This window comes from Saccostrea echinata, unplaced genomic scaffold (assembly GCF_033153115.1).
Source record: "Saccostrea echinata isolate AGI-Se365-2 ecotype Australia unplaced genomic scaffold, CSIRO_AGI_Sech_v1 ptg000033l, whole genome shotgun sequence".
Lineage (NCBI taxonomy): Eukaryota > Metazoa > Mollusca > Bivalvia > Ostreida > Ostreidae > Saccostrea > Saccostrea echinata.
Genome location: NW_026889782.1, coordinates 17,803,453 through 17,819,876, shown reverse-complemented (window position 1 = coordinate 17,819,876; position 16,424 = coordinate 17,803,453). Strand labels below are relative to the sequence as shown.

The window sequence follows — 16,424 nt, the reverse complement described above, 5'->3', positions numbered from 1 at the left end:
TCACTTTTTAAAAAAATTATTTATTTGTAATGTCACATTTATATCAAATTAACATTTCATGTATATATTTATACATATATATTTGTACCATATACATATGGCTACCATATACATGTACAGAGTTCATACATACATACACATGTACAAACTTACCTGTATAATATATACACACATTTATGTGAAAGTTGTTTTCATAAAAAAGAGAAGAGAGGGGAAAGAAGAGAGCAGAACAGATAGAGAGGAAAATTGTTATGTGAAATAAAAATCAAACGGACACACCACTTATTCAGACAAAGAATAAGCGACATGTTCCTCTAACATCTGTTTTATTTTAATTTTGTTTGTTTTTTTATTTATTGTGTCTCTTTGTAATGTACCAAAAAGCTTTGTAATGATGCTTATTTTCTGATTTCCACACTATTTTTAAAATACCTAAAACAATACAACAACGAAGAATTATGATACATACTGTATCAGCAGCTCAAGTGATTTCCCCAAGGATTATATAAGCAATCAGTTCCCTAAACTTATACAGAAATGCCTGGTAATGTACCTCAATTGAGAAACTAGTTAAGTAGAAATACTTCAATTTCAAATTCTTGGGGGAAAATTTAATATTATTGAGGAACCTGTCGTTTGACGTTAAGGGGGAAATAAGCAAAAGTCGTTCATTATAAAATAGCTTAAACATTGCTGTGACGTCATGCCTTTGTTCTTGCAGTCTAAAAATTTACCTGTAGCCGTCCGATAATAATAATTAGCAGTCCAATAATATATTATCGGACGGCAGTGATAACAAAATCGGACAGTAGTTAAAAAACAACAACTACAGTGAAATCAAGGTTTAATTTGTCCAGAAACCAAAAAAAAGTTAGGGAAAAAAATTCAGGGAAAGCGAACGCGAGGAAATTAAGTTGTTAAAAATAGCAAATCCAAGAAGAAACTGGAGTTTTAACCTTCCTCAAAAGTAACACTTTCCATTCGTTTTTTTGCAAAGAGTTTTCGATACAGCACTGTGAATAAGCCAATTTAAATCCATTTCTGATAGAGAACCAGTCTGCGAATCTCTTCATTTAACGAGGTTTGTTCGCCAATGACAACAACGTTAAAACCCAAGATTTTCATTATATCATCCAATCAAAATTTTAGATAAAAATCCGCATTTTTACTTAAAATACATTTTGAAGATATCATTCAACACTGTATCTGTATCAATGTCAAACGCACTTAATAAAAAAAATTTCGAATCATAAAAAAATCCTTCATCACCTGACCACTGTCCATAGTTCCTGCTAAGCCAAACGACTGCCATTGAATGAATGAAACAAAAGAGTTAACTCACTGATTTTACTGTCTAAAGAAAAAAAAACTTTCTCTTTTCTTTTGTCTACTTATTAGATGGTTTCAGGTAGAAAACTATTGATGCCTGAACTCCTATTGTGTAATTATCGGACTCCTCCAGGTAACTTTTGGACATTTAAATAGCAATGTTTTAAGTAAGATATATGCCTCATACAATTCTATATGTAAAATTATCAGACTGTTTTCGGCCCTAACGGGCCTCAAACAGTCTGATAATTTTACATATAGAACAGTATTCGGCATATATCCATTACATATATACATATACATGTATTACAACATATCACATATGCTCTGCCAGTTATTTTTAAACTCTGTATACATGGTATATTTACATTAACATTATTTTAATAATAAAAATTTCTCTATAATTAATCTTTCCATAATGATTGTTTTAAGACCCATTGTGATAAGAACTGGGTATTTATTTTTATATTTAATCGAAAAAATATAATACATGTGTTTTATTATCAGAGATTTTCGATTTTGTACTTAGTAAGCATTTTTTCTTAAATTTTCCAAATAATATTGTTATTTTGTCAAAAGCTACAGATTTTTTTTCAAGTTGGACAAATACCACTCTTCATTATCATCGCAAAGCTCTTTTATCAAATAACATTCAACAAATACATGTTCAACTGATTCAATGTCAGTCTTACAAAAGCTGCAAGCTGGGGACTGTTTTTTCTTAAGTTCAAAAAGATAATGTTAATAACCTACTTTGAAACTTTAATATTTTTTGATGATTTAAATTTCTCATACAAAATATGCAATTTAGCACATTTCGAGCCTTATCAAACTTTGACATTTGGGCAAAATATGCATATACCGCATATAGCTCTTTCACCACAAGGATCCCCCTATCCACAGCCCCTTCTAGATTGACATAATTGGATATTATTCTGAATAACACAGGATTTGATTTTACTATAAAAAGTTTCTGTCTTTTGAATGACGTTCCGAAATGAAAATAATGAAGTGTTTCATATATAAAATTCCAGGCGATAGTATCAAAAGCCATTTCAAAAAATCTATCAGCATTAATGATCCAGGTATTTGACTGCATTCTGTATAATCTATTTTGTCATAAATCAGTCTAATAATTTTTCTTCAATATATCTTCTTTTACTTTATCAAGTTTGATCTGTATGTATAATCCATTTTGTCATAAATCAGTGTATTAATTTCTTCAATGTATCTTCCTTTAATATACCCAGTTTGATCTGTATGTATTAATTTATGTAAGGTCTTTTATTGCATTCGCTTGATTACACACTCGGATGCTAACTTATAAATTACATCTAAAAGACTGATTGGGCGCCAATTTTACGAAAATTCTCTTGTTTTTCCTGAGTTTGGTATAAATGTAATAATCCCTACTCTATTTGGATCAAAAAATTTCATTTATTCATTAGCATTATAAATTGCCTTTGTCACAAATGTACAAATATCTTTGCAGAAAAACTTATTAAAAAATTACATGTAAATCCATCCGGTTCTAGACTTTTATCATATTTTATATATATTTTCAGAAAACAGAAGCTGTCACGGTAACTAAGTCGGCAGAGCGCTTGCTACTTGATCGGAAGGTCGTGCGTGTTGGAATTACGGCCGCGACTGACCTAAGTCGATAAAAAAAAGTAGCAACTGTTCGTTCGCCAAGTGCTCGGCAAAGTCAAGGTGTAAATTGGAAGCCCTTCACCGGTATATGGTGAGTTTCTATATGAGTGAAACAAAATACAATCAGTCAAGAAACAGTAGACTTCTAAAGTAATTGGTCCCTCTAAACTAGCTGATTTCCTTTCACTTAATCAGATATGTTATAATGTTTTAGTCTTTCACTTAATCAGATATGTTATAATCTTTTAGTCTAGAATAAGTACTATCGTTTGTTTCCACATACGCTCTTATTTTTATATAAACTTTCATAGATTCTTTTTGTTTCATTTAAAATTTCTTTTTTACGATAATGTACATCAATCTTGTTTGATTATCTTTCGAACTTTGTACAAATAAAATGTCTGGACTTTAAACGTGCAAAATACATTGTCGTTTTTTTCCTTCCTCGGCCCATTTTACTAAGATATCTAATGCAGTGAACTTTTGTTTTATTCTTTTTATTTCTTTATTTTATGCTCCCGTAACGAAGATTCATGGGTATATAGTTTTTGCCCTGTCCGTCCCTCTGTCTGTCTGTCTGTTTGTCCGCAAAAACTTTAACATTGCTCATAATTTTTGATTGGTTGGAGCTATGGCTTTCATATTTCATCATTGTGTTCCTTGTGACAAGACCTTTCTTTTGGTACCATCATATTTGACCTTTAGACCTTAGAGTTTGACCCAGTTTTACAAAGTTTTACCCAACTTTAACCTTGGCCATAACTTTTGAACGGTTGGTGCTAGGGCTTTGATACTTCACATGTGTAATCCTTGTGACAAGACCTTACTTTGGATACCAACAACTTTGACCCTTTGAACTTGACCTTCAAGTTTGACCTACTTTTGAAAAACTTTAATCTTGGCCAATTCTTTTGAAAAGTTGGTTCTAGGGCTTTCATATTTCATGTATAAAATCCTTGTCACAAGACCTTCCTTTGGATACCAACAACTTTTACCTTGGCGTTGGAGTTTGACCTACTTTTGAAAAACTTTAACCTTGGTCAAATCTTTTAGACGGTTGGTGCTAGGGCTTCCATATTTCAAATGTGTAATTCTTGTGAGAAGACCTTTCCTTGGGCACCATTAATTTTGACCTTGACCTTGATGTTTGACTTACTTTTGAAAAAAACTTTAACCTTATCTTTTCAATGGTTGCTGCTAGGGCTTCCATGTTTCACAGGTATATTCCTCGGAACAAGACCTTACTTTGGGTACCAGCATATTTGATAGGCATTTGAGAAAGTTAAACCTTCGCTATAAGTTGCCATACGGGGGCATCAGTGTTTCACAAACACATCTTTTTTTATGCCCCCGGATCGAAAAATCCCGGGGTATATTGTTTTTGTCCTGTCTGTCTGTTGTCAACTTTAACCTTGCCCATAACTTTTGATTGGTTGGAGCTTTGACTTTCATGTTTCACATGTGTATTCCTTGTGACAAGACCTTTCTTTGGGTATCATCATATTTGACCTTTTGACCTTGGAATTTGACCCACTTTTGCAAAATTATATGAGACTTTATCCTTGGCCATAACTTCTGAACAGTTAGTGCTTGGGGTTTCAAACTTCACATGTGCATTCTTTGTGACAAGGCCTTCCTTTGGACACCAACAACTTTGACCTTTTGACCTTGAACTTGGAGTTTGACCTACTTTTGAAAAACCTTAACCTTGGCCATAACTTTTGAACAGTTGGTGCTTGGGTTTCAAACTTCACATTTGTATTCCTTGTGACAAGACCTTCCTCTGGATATAAACCTCTTTGACCCTTTGACCTTGACCTAGGAATTTGACCTTCTTTTGAAAAACTTTAATCTTGGCCATAACTTTTGACTGGTTGACGCTAGGGCTTTCATACTTCACATATGTAATCCTTGTGTCAAGACCTTACTTAGGAAACCAACAACTTTGACTTTGACCCTGACGTTTTACTTACTTTTAAAAAACGTTAACCTTCACCATAACTTTTGAACAGTTGCAGCTGGGGCTTTCAAGTTTCATAGGTATATTCCTCGAGACAAGACCTTTCTTTGGGTACAAACATTTTTTATCTTTTGGTCTGGATTTTGACTTGCATTTGAGAAACTGGAACCTTCGCCATAAGCTGCCATACGGGGACATCAGTGTTTCGCAAACACATCTTGTTGTTATCTGCAAGATCATTTGCGGTATTTCTGTTTTGTTCTATTCCAATTCTTATATCTCTTTTACCACGCTCTTTTTTCTTTTTCATAAAAAAGAGTATGGAATAGTTTTTCCCTATATTTTTTTTTCAAAAGGTTTGTGAAACAAAGTTGGGAGTATCTAGATTTGGACCATAAATATTTACCTACAGGAAAAGTAAACCTTCAATGGACACATCTGCAATCATAAAAAGTTTCCCACAGTCATCTTTGCAAACTTATTGTAATCCTGGAAAGCCTCCTTCTACCCTTGCTAATTTGCACTGATGTATGTGGCGTAATAAAAAATAGTTAAGTGCTCTTGCACTTCCCACTTTTCTCTGATTTATCTTTTTTCTCGCAAAGTTCATTGGACTTTAAGAATCCGGTCCCTGACGTTGAAGTCTTGCAGTTTTCCAGTGATGCTACTAGGTTTATTACCTGAGGGTCGATGAATTCTGATGAAATTGACTTTGAGTAACTTTTGCATTGAGATTTTCTTTTCGTTTTCTTCTTCTGTCAGATTGCTGGATCTCATAGATCTTTCTCTCAAGTTTACGTTCTCTCTTTTTCTTTTTGTGTCACTATCCTGTCCAAATTAACCACGATTGACTTGGACTATTTGTTCTTTGTGGAGAGCATTTCCCCCCTTTTTTAAAGAATTTCTATCTCAAACTGATTGTCGTCATGCCGTTAGGGGTTGTATGTTTTTCTGACATCTAGACCATCTTTATTCCACACATCTTTCTGCATGTTAATACTGATTTTTAGTGTATTAAAAGAATCCATGTTTCCCCTTATTTGTGTTTAACTTAGATTAAAAGAAACTATAAATAATTCCAGATTGCCTATTAAACCTTATGTCCTGAAACATATTGATGAAAGCTATTTTTACCGTGACCTTTTCTTCGACCCTGACCTCATTTTTTAAAAACGTTTCCAAGAAATATTCAAGATGTTTCAAAGAATTAATTCGAGATATTTTTAACGAAATTTCATATTTTATTCAACTGCTTCAACCTTTTTCGATTTTGACTATTTTACTTTACCTTAATCTCACTTTTCTTATTGTTTGGCTTAGTTTCAAAGAACATTTTTAAAGATTTTTTTAAAAAAGAAACTTTATAAGACGATAGATATTGGAAAACTTTTCAATTTCATCAACATTTTTTACCTTGACCTTTCCTTTGACCCCACCTTTCCTAAATTGCATTTAGCCAGTTTTGAAAGAAATTATTCACGGTATGTTCATCAAAAGTCATCTGCACATATGTATTGATGTAAGCTATCATTTGCAAAAAATATTTTTCACCCTGATCTTTCCTTTGATCTTCATATCTCAAATTTGTGTTTTGCTCACTTTTAAGAAAAAAATCAAGATATTTCATCATACTTCATCCGTGATACATTTTGAAGAGTGGTATTGAACGTCATCAATATTTTCTAAACTTGATGTTTTCCTTTGGCCCTGACATCAATTTTCTTAAATTTACATTTAGCTCAGTTTTAATGAAGCTATTCAAGATATTTTTATGTAAGGTTTTGCACTGATAATGATACATATTTTGGTGACCATTTATTAACTCCGTCTATTTTACCTTGAATTTCCCAATACCCTTTGACTTTACTATTTATTCTGTATTAAACTCTGTTTCAAAGAAAGTATTTACGATATTTTCATCAAACTTCATACACTTATACAAATTTTCAAGGTGCATAACTTATTAACCTGGGTGGGGCATTCATTTCCTATGGACATATCTCTAGCATGAAAGGTGATAGCAATTATATACCTGTAAGTGGGCCAATAAGCGATCTTTAATGGTTCTATCAAATAATAACATACGTGGATAGCCAGTGCACCATGAGTGAGCAAACACCGATGTCAATACTGGATGCCGGAAGACAACGCTCATAAGCATTGCAAGGATTGATGATTATTCGGAGGAAGGGATCAGTCACTTCTTCTTGAAATTCTAAACAGAATGTACACACTTTTTCAGTTCGAAAACAAAGTTCACATACAAAGAAAGAACACTGCAAGGCAAGCATAAAACATAAAATCCGTATCTCTATCATTCAAATCAGAAACAGCTGTTTTGTAAATTTCTGTTTTTCAGCTTAAAGAGTAGATATTTTTGGTTCGTTTTTCATATCTTGAAAGAAGCTGATTTAAATATTAAAATGAATGTTTGCAGAAACCACAAACGGGCAGGTTTCCCGCATGGCGCAGTGGTTAGAGCGTTTACTCTTTAGTCGCGGAGTAAGGAGTTGATCCTAACTTTACGGGTTTGAATCACACTGCGATGCAGGGAGACCGGTCCTTCGGATGAGACCGTATTAACCGAGGCCCAGTGTCGCAGTAGAACTGGCACCGAAAAAATCGTTCACTGCTTAAAGGTCGTAATTGCTGAGTACAGGTCTGAATTTATAGCACTCCTCCAGGAAGCGGTGGCTTCTTAATACAAATGACAAATTCTTGAAGGGACGTTAAACAAAACAAGACAAGAAAAATCAGAAGACAATGAAATGAAAAAGTTGAAAACAGACGTCAAATAATTGACAGTCAGACTTGGTCATTCAGGATCAGACTTGATTTTTTTAAGTGCTATGCATTACACACATCATATAAAATATTCACAATCATGTGACGAACAAAGAAAACCTGTAATAGTCCTGACCAAAGCGTTGAAATCGTTAGTCTTCTGATCATTGAGGTAAACAGCAATTTCTCGACATTGTGACTTGATTCGAATTTGTTCTGAAAATGATAAACAATAGTAAGTAATGTCATGGACAAATTTGCATCTGAGCTAAATGGGGTTTAGAATATTTTGATTTTCTGGTATAAAATTGACAGGTTGAGTTGACTTTTTTGTATTATACCAAATTATCCTGAAAGTAAAATAAATCCATAAAAATGAATCATTTAGTGTCAAAACTTTAATGAAGGTTATATGCACCAGGATTTTAGCTATATACTAAAATAATAAGGTTTTTCTTCAAGCAGTCTGTAAATTAATTTTTTATGCCCCCGTATCGAAGATTCTGGGGTACTGTAAACCAAGTATTATTCGCGTCATCTTTTATTCGTGATTCGTCAGTTTGAAATGAATCCGTGACGATTAAATTTCGCGACTAAGGAATTATTCTATTTAAATACAAAGCAAAATATATGATTCGCGGGGATTAATATTCGCGAGTTTAAGTAGGTCGCGAAAATTTCTTGCACGCGAATAAAATTTGGTTTACAGTATATAGCCTCTGCTCTGTCCGTCAGTCTGTCTGACTGTCCGCAAAAAGTTTAACATTGCTCATAATTTATGATTGGTTGGGCTATGGCTTTTAGATTTCACATGTGTATTTCTTGTGACAAGACCTTTCTTTGGGTTACATCATATTTGACTTTAACCTTGGAGTTTGACCCAGTTTTGCAAAATTTTACAGCACTTTAACCTTGGTTTTAATTTTTAAAAGGTTGGTGCTAGGGCTTTCATACTTCACATATGTAATCCTTTTGCCAAGACCTTCCTTTGGATACCAACAACTTTGACCCTTTGACCTTTACGTTTGACCTATTTTTGAAAAACTTTAACCTTTGCCATACCTTTTGATTGATTGATTGATTGTATATTGTTTTACGTCCCATTGGAGAATTTTTCACTCATATAGAGACGTCACCATATACCGGTGAAGGGCTTCAAATTTTAACCTTTACTCGGCACTCAGGGCCATTGAGCAGTGAGGGATCTTTATCGTGCCAACGCCTGCCGTGACACGGGGCCTCGGTTTTTAAGGTCTCATCCGAAAGACCCGCAACTTTCACTTCAAAGTGCCGAGCGCATGGCGAAGGAACAGTTGCTACCTATTTTTTATCGACTTAGGTCTGTCGCGGCCGAGATTCGAACTCACGACCTCCCGATCACGGAGCGAGCGCTCTACCGACTGCCATACCTTTTGAACGGTTGGTGCTAGGGCTTTCATATTTAATATATCCATTTCCATTTTTGTTTTAAGACCTTCCTTTGAATTCCAACAACTAAGTTGTTGGTATCCAAAGGAACTTTGACCTTGACCTTGGAGTTTGACCTACTTTTGAAATACGTTAACCTTGGTCTTAGATTTTGAACAGTTGGTGCTAGGGGTTTCATACTTTACATATATTATCCTTGTGACACGACCTACATTTAAATACCAACAGCTTCTACCTTTGAGTTTGACTTACTTTTGGAAAACTTTGACCTTGGGCATAACTTTTGAACAGTTTGTGCTAGGGGTTTCATATTTAACATGTCCATTCCTTGTAACAAGAACCAACATTTGTTGTCCATTGACCTTGGAGTTTTGCCTACTTTTGAATACATTAACCTTGGCCATGACTTTTGAACGATTTGTGCTACGGCTTTCATATTTCCAGACCTGTTTAATCTTACAATTTTGCCGTATTTTGTACGGATTTTGAGTCCAAAATTCGCCTCACGTTTTGCTATTATGAAAATAGGGAAATCGAAAATCCGCTCGTTTGGATTTTAGCAGTTATGTTTTCGTTATGATATGTCTTAGTTTGACGCTTTCAAGGGGTCCAGCCTAAATTCCTTTGCAAAGGCGTATTTTTCTTTGCAACCGAAAAAATGGCGGATACGAAGCGGAGAAGAAAACGAGGTCAGTAACTTTCGTGTAATTTTAGGAACTATAAACATTAATTTTGATAAATGGGTGTTACGTTTCGGTGCGCCTATCCATCCTTTCCAATGGGAAAACTAAGCTAAAGAGATTTACTTTAAGATGAAAAAATTATTGAAGAAAAACCATAGACATGTCTCTATTGTTTGTCGCATTCATAACCAATCATCGGTTATTTGTAACATACTGCACAGTCCAAAGCTGTAAAAATTACATATATTTGTAAATTTTCCAGTCAAATATTAGAAAAACACAATTTCCATTCACACAAAGCCAGTTTAAGAAATTTAATCCACAATTTACGACTTTAAGATTAAAATTACTTTGCAAAGTCGATATTAGGACATGTTTACCTTGCAAATCTGTGATTCAGAACATTGGTCGTTATATTGAAAAGGCCTCTTCGCCAAAATTGCAGGCAGCAATATAGTGTTTGCAATCAAATTGTATACATACTTTTCACGATGAAAATCACCTGTCACCCAGCATAATTTAATTTGTGTGTACAGTAAATCCTATGATTCTAATTGGGGAGGGTGTATTTTTTGTTAGTTTCTCCCTACCTCTGATACATTTTTTTTTTTTATTTTTTTTCTTTCTAGAGACTGATCCTTTGATACGCTCAAACCTGAGGTTGGTAAATAAGGACAAAAAATCAGGACAAGGGCATATGCAAGTTCTAAAGAGTATTTAGACTGTTTGCGATCGGGTGGATTATGGTCGACGGATCTAAAATTCTATCATCGTTGAAAGTGGGGATATTGGAAAGGGAACTGTAAAGGGTGTAGAAAATCAACTATATTTATTGTACTGTAACTCACGAATTACTGAAATTCAATTTTTATAATAATAATTTATTTTTACGATGAAAAGTGTCATATAGTGATGTACATTGTAAGATGATGACAATTTTATAACTGTCATTTTCTTTCATCATCTTAAAGTATTCGTACACAAGTATTGCATGTATTAAATGTTTCTTGTCGATATATACTGTGAACCCGTATAAAAGTTTTGACAGTTGAATCTGTACAATTTGCATACATGTATTTGAATGTGGACATTTGTTTTAAAAATAAAATCATTGAAATTTGCCATACGTTCGTAATATAAGATGGGTCTTAGACACATCATTTATACTTATATACATATTAGGTAACTAGAATGAACTTAGTATTTAGCATAGGATTTGTTCGGCGAAATTTAAACATGTATCATGTGTATCAAGACAGAATTTTAACATTTGGTGACTATAAAAAAGATCACTCTGTATTAACTTTCTGGAAATGGTTTTTTTTAAAAAAAAATTTTTTAATTTTTGGTAGAATTCTTTTGGAATCCCCCCCACCCCCACCCTACCCAACGAACAGATAGGCTTTGCATCAAATATTATTTGCTTCTGGTAAAAAACAACAAAATTAAATTTCTCCAATTTTTATTTCGTAAATAAAGACGATGTTTTCTAAAAAAATAACAATGATATTCAAAAGTCAATCCCATAGCAATGTTTTTCAAAAAAAATGGAGGGATTCCAAATCAAAATTCACATTGTTAAACTACATCAAAAAATATCCTTGACCCCCCCCCTCCCTCAACGCACTACGGGCCCGAAAGCATAATTCCATAAGAGATTAAAAAATGCTTTGCAATGATATCATTGAAAAAATGTTTCAAGAAATATATTGCATTAAACCCTTCATATGACGATTAATTAAAGAATATTTCACATTTTGGATTTAATGTACTTGATTATCTTACACAATCTTGATGATTTCAGTCAGTGCACTATAGTTTTTTTTATTCTTGGGATTTTTACAAGTTCCTGGCGATGCTGTTGTACTTAGATTTCACATCAGAAGGAGTTGGGAAGAGTTTTGTGACATACATTCTGTTTTTGCGGTACCTTAATAAGACCTTTATTATATTTTTTTTTTTTACACAAATCACACTTTTCATTGGTTCGAAAAGACTTCCCATAATGATTACATGAATACAGTCCTGCTGCGTCATTTGGTATTGTTGAAGAAAATATTTGCTGGTAATAATCTTCCTGCATTTGATGCAGTGCTCTTTTCTGAAATAGATAAATCTGACCAGTTATGAAAACAGTTTTAAAGGAAGCAATACCTTGAAACTTACGTACAGATTAAATTAAAATTTATCAGATTGTATTTTTGTTTTTGTAATCGTTGTGATAGTGAATTTCTGTATTGTTTATACAGCAAAGTGATTTGCACAGGAAAAACAAGCCCTGAACCGCAATTTGCAAATGAAATATTTCTTATACTACCTTTATTTTGGAATTTAGACAAAATTTTGTCATTTTGTCACAGAAAGTCATGTTTGAATAAGGAGTCTTGATGTAATATATGAGATAAGTTTCTCTTATTTTCCATTCAACATGTACTCTGTTGTAAAAGACAGTATTTACCCTCATATGATGACACACGTATTCAATCCGTGTCTGCAAGGCATGTCGTTTTATTTCAATAGATTTTTTGGTATGTAATTCGTGCGTATCCAAAAGTATCCCCCCAAAAGACAAATAAATGCTTCACCGAAACGACATGTTTTGATACCGAATTAAATGCGCGAATCATTAAAAATTTCGTGATGTTTACTGGCCTTCTTTCCAGTCTCCGCCATTTTCTCTGTTGCAAAGAAAAATACGCCTTTGCAAAGGAATTTAGGCTGGACCCCTTGGCTTTTTAATTGCTAAAAAAGAGAAAGATTTCAAACACTTAAGTGATATTACGGTGCCAAAACGCGGTGCTTATATAAAAAAAGATAGAAGCCCCTCGAAAGAAAGTAAGGTATGATTTTTCTATTATTATTATGGTTATTAACAATGTTTTGGTGATCAGAAATGTAGTTTTTTCTCTAGTAATATATGGAAAATCGATGAAAAGTGAAATCTTAAGGGCAAATGCCAAATCTCACTGACAAATGTAATAAAAAATACTGAGAGACAACAATATGAGTATACAGGTCTGTATTTCACATGCTTATTTCTTTTGAGAAGGTCTTTCCTTGGGGACCATTAATTTTGACCATGATCGAACTTAAGGTAGGTCGCGGGTTTACTGCTTAAAAATTCTTACGAGAAAACATATCCTGAAAATTTGATATAATGTTCCTTAGAATTTATAGCATTTTATCTGTAATTTTTATTAAATTTGTCTACGTAGTTTTAATGCAGAATTATAGTAAACTCGGTATAGTTTTAGTACTATTTTTACCCTTTACTATTGAAATATATAGTAAAATGACGTTTTAAAGCCAATTTTGCGGAAAGAGTTTCTTTAAAAAAGTTTGGATAACTTTTTAAAGACGTAGACGAATTAATCAGGAATTTCAAAATATCCAGAAGAGGTAAAATTAAATCTAATGAGATAAACAAAAATTTCAATATGTCTTCTCGCTATTTTTTTGCTAAATAATTTCAAAGTTTGCTTTTATGTTGCCAAAATGTTGCGTTTATGGCGTTATTTATGACTACAATGTCGTGTGTTGAACGTAATCACGTTTACATACGAGTATACATATCTTTACATTTGGAATATGCAAGATCTAAAAGGTGACATAGTTGCAAAATGTAATTTTATTCATCATTTCACTTATTGCGGAAACATGTTAGGATGACCAGCAACTTATCTACACAAGTACTGTGAAATTCATATTCTGCCAACAAAGTCGGAATGAACGGTATATTCCCAATACTGAGAAAAATTGGGGGGGGGGGGGGTTACCGGCAATGTTCTTTCTATATTAGTCGAAAGTTGGTATATAGTCCTAACTTAATTTCGAATTCTCTCAATCAAATTTCGATACGCAAAATGTAAAACACTTGCATTTAATTTAAACACAGAGAGCTTTTCTTGTATAGAAAAAAAATGTACCTGATACTTGTAAATTGTTTACAGTGTCATATAAGTCTGATAGTCCGGGTGTTTGTTTAAATTTATTTTTTAATTGCATTTCACAATTTGTTAGCCTGGATATACAAAGCGACTACACGAGATTCAAATACAAAAAAATAAAAATAAAATAATAATAATAACTAGATGAGATCTCGTTGCGAGCAACGAGTAGGTCTTCCGTCCGATTTTTGATAAGATGAGATAAGAATTTGACTGAGATTTTCGTTCAAATATAATAATATAAATAAATTGTTAAGACGAACAATTTTGCTTTAATAATGTTTTACAAAATATTGATCATTAAAGGAATATAGATTAAAGACTTCGGCCCTTCTTGGCCCCTAATGTGAGAGGTCAGCCCCTTTTTCTTGATATCATTTTAAAGCTCTCATGATTTTGAACACTTTTTGTTCAACAACTAGTCAGAAATTCTTTTTTGTTTTTGGGATATATGCAAAAGAAATATTAAAGGCCGGCCCTTCAAATCCTAAATGGGGACGTCTAGCAAAAATTGAAAGAGTGCATATTGTTCAGAATACTATTTTGATAGACTTTTGTTCAATACTGTTTATCAAAATATTCTTCCTTTTCGAGATATATTGCGCCATAGATTATGCAATCTGGCCCCCTAAATACCCCTTACTGTGTAATATATGATATCAACATCATGTTATTTAGATAAAGTGTGTGAAGATGTACTATTTCGCTTCAGTAATATATTACAAAATATTGATCATTAAAGAGTTATTGATGGTATACTTTCGCCCCCTCTCAGCCCCTTATTTAATGGGTCAGACCCTTTTCCTTGATATCACCTTATAAACTCTCATGATTTTGAATACTTTTTGTTCAAGAATTATTCAAAAATTCTTTTTCCTTTCCGAGATATATCCGAAGGATATATTTAGGGGCCGGCCCTTCAACTCCTTAATGGGGACGTTTAGCAAAAATCAAAACGTTGCATATTGTTTAGAACATTATTTTGAAAAACTTTTGTTCAATATACTTATCAAAATATTTCCCACTTTTGAGATATAAAGCGTCAAAGATTTAGCATTCTGGCCCCTTATGGCCCCTAATTATGTAACATATGATGTGAATATCATAATATATTGTTGTAAATTGTTGAGATGAACATTTTTGCTTCAGTAATGCATTACAAAATATTGATCGTTAAAGAGTTATTGTTCAAAGACTTTCGGCCTCTCTCAGTCCCTATTTTGAGGGGCCAGCCCCTTTTTCTTCATATCACTTTAAAGCTCTCATGATTTTGAACACTTTTTGTTCAACAACTACTCAGAAATTCTTTTTCGTTTCTGAGATATTTGCAAAGAAAGTATTTAGGGGCCGGCCCTTCAACTCCTTAATGGGGACGTTTAGCAAAAAATGAAAGGTTGCATATTGTTTAGAACATTATTTTGAACATCTTTTGTTCAATATTGCTTTTCAAAATATTTCCCACTTTTGAGATATAAAGCGTCAAAGATTTAGCATTCTGGCCCCTTATGGCCCCTGATTATGTAACATATGATGTGAATATCATAATACATAGTTGTAATTTGTTGAGATGAACATTTTTGCTTCAGTAATGCATTACAAAATATTGATCGTTAAAGAGTTATTGTTCAAAGACTTTCGGCCCCTCTCAGCCCCTATTTTGAGGGGCCAGCCCCTTTTTCTTCATATCACTTTAAAGCTCTCATGATTTTGAACACTTTTTGTTCAATAACTACTCAGAAAATTTTCTTTGTTTCTGAGATATTTGCAAAGGAAGTATTAAGGGGCCGACCCTTCAACTCCTTAATGGGGACGTTTAGCAAAAAATGAAAGGTTGCATATTGTTTAGAACATTATTTTGAACATCTTTTGTTCAATATTGCTTTTCAAAATATTTCCCACTTTTGAGATATAAAGCGTCAAAGATTTAGCATTCTGGCCCCTTATGTCCCCTAATTATGTAACATATGATGTTAATATTATAATATATAGTTGTAAATGGTTAGGATAAACATTTTTGCTTCAGTAATGCATTACAAATATTGATTGTTAAAGAGTTATTGATTAAAGACTTTCGGCCCTTCTCGGCCCCTAATGTGATGAGTCAGCCCTTTTTCTTTGATATCATATAAAGGATCTTGTAATTCTACACAATTTCTGTTCAATATGTTTTAACAAAATACTTATAGTTAAAAAGTTATCATAGGAAATGTCTCTAAAATTCACTCATGATTCGTGTCCTAAATTTGGACCCCTACCGAGCTTCCATACTAAACACTTCCGGAAAATTTGAAAACCCAGGTGATCAATGGAAACATGTCCTCTATCATCGCTGAAAATTTCAGCATTCCAGCTTTAATCGTTTTTGAGTTCCATTGCAGACAAGGAGGTCCTCTGAATTTTGATTAAAGGGCGATAACTTCCGACCGGAAGTGAATTTCAAAAAAAATGAGAAAAACGTATAAGGTTCAGACAAATATACATCTTCCCTAAAATTTTCAAGTAAATCGATCAAGCCAACTCCGAGAAATCTTCTGCACAAAAATTGTAAAGAAAAAAAAAAGAATAATAATAATAACTAGATGCGATCTCGTTGCGAGCAACGAGTGGGTCTTCCGTCCGATTTTTGATAAGATGAGATCA

General features: G+C 33.3%; 1 protein-coding gene across 2 annotated transcripts in view; it reads right to left on the bottom strand.

The window, feature by feature from the left end:
- LOC133199033 (uncharacterized) overlaps window positions 1-16,424 on the bottom strand; it is a 47,817-nt gene that overhangs the window by 24,425 nt on the left and 6,968 nt on the right. For both annotated transcript variants that reach the window (XM_061334922.1, XM_061334921.1), the window contains exons 3-4: window positions 7,847-7,942; window positions 7,028-7,157 (exon numbers count right to left, since the gene is read on the bottom strand). In XM_061334922.1, coding sequence (XP_061190906.1) covers window positions 7,028-7,157; window positions 7,847-7,942 — 226 coding nt within the window. The remainder of the gene's footprint in view (window positions 1-7,027; window positions 7,158-7,846; window positions 7,943-16,424) is intronic.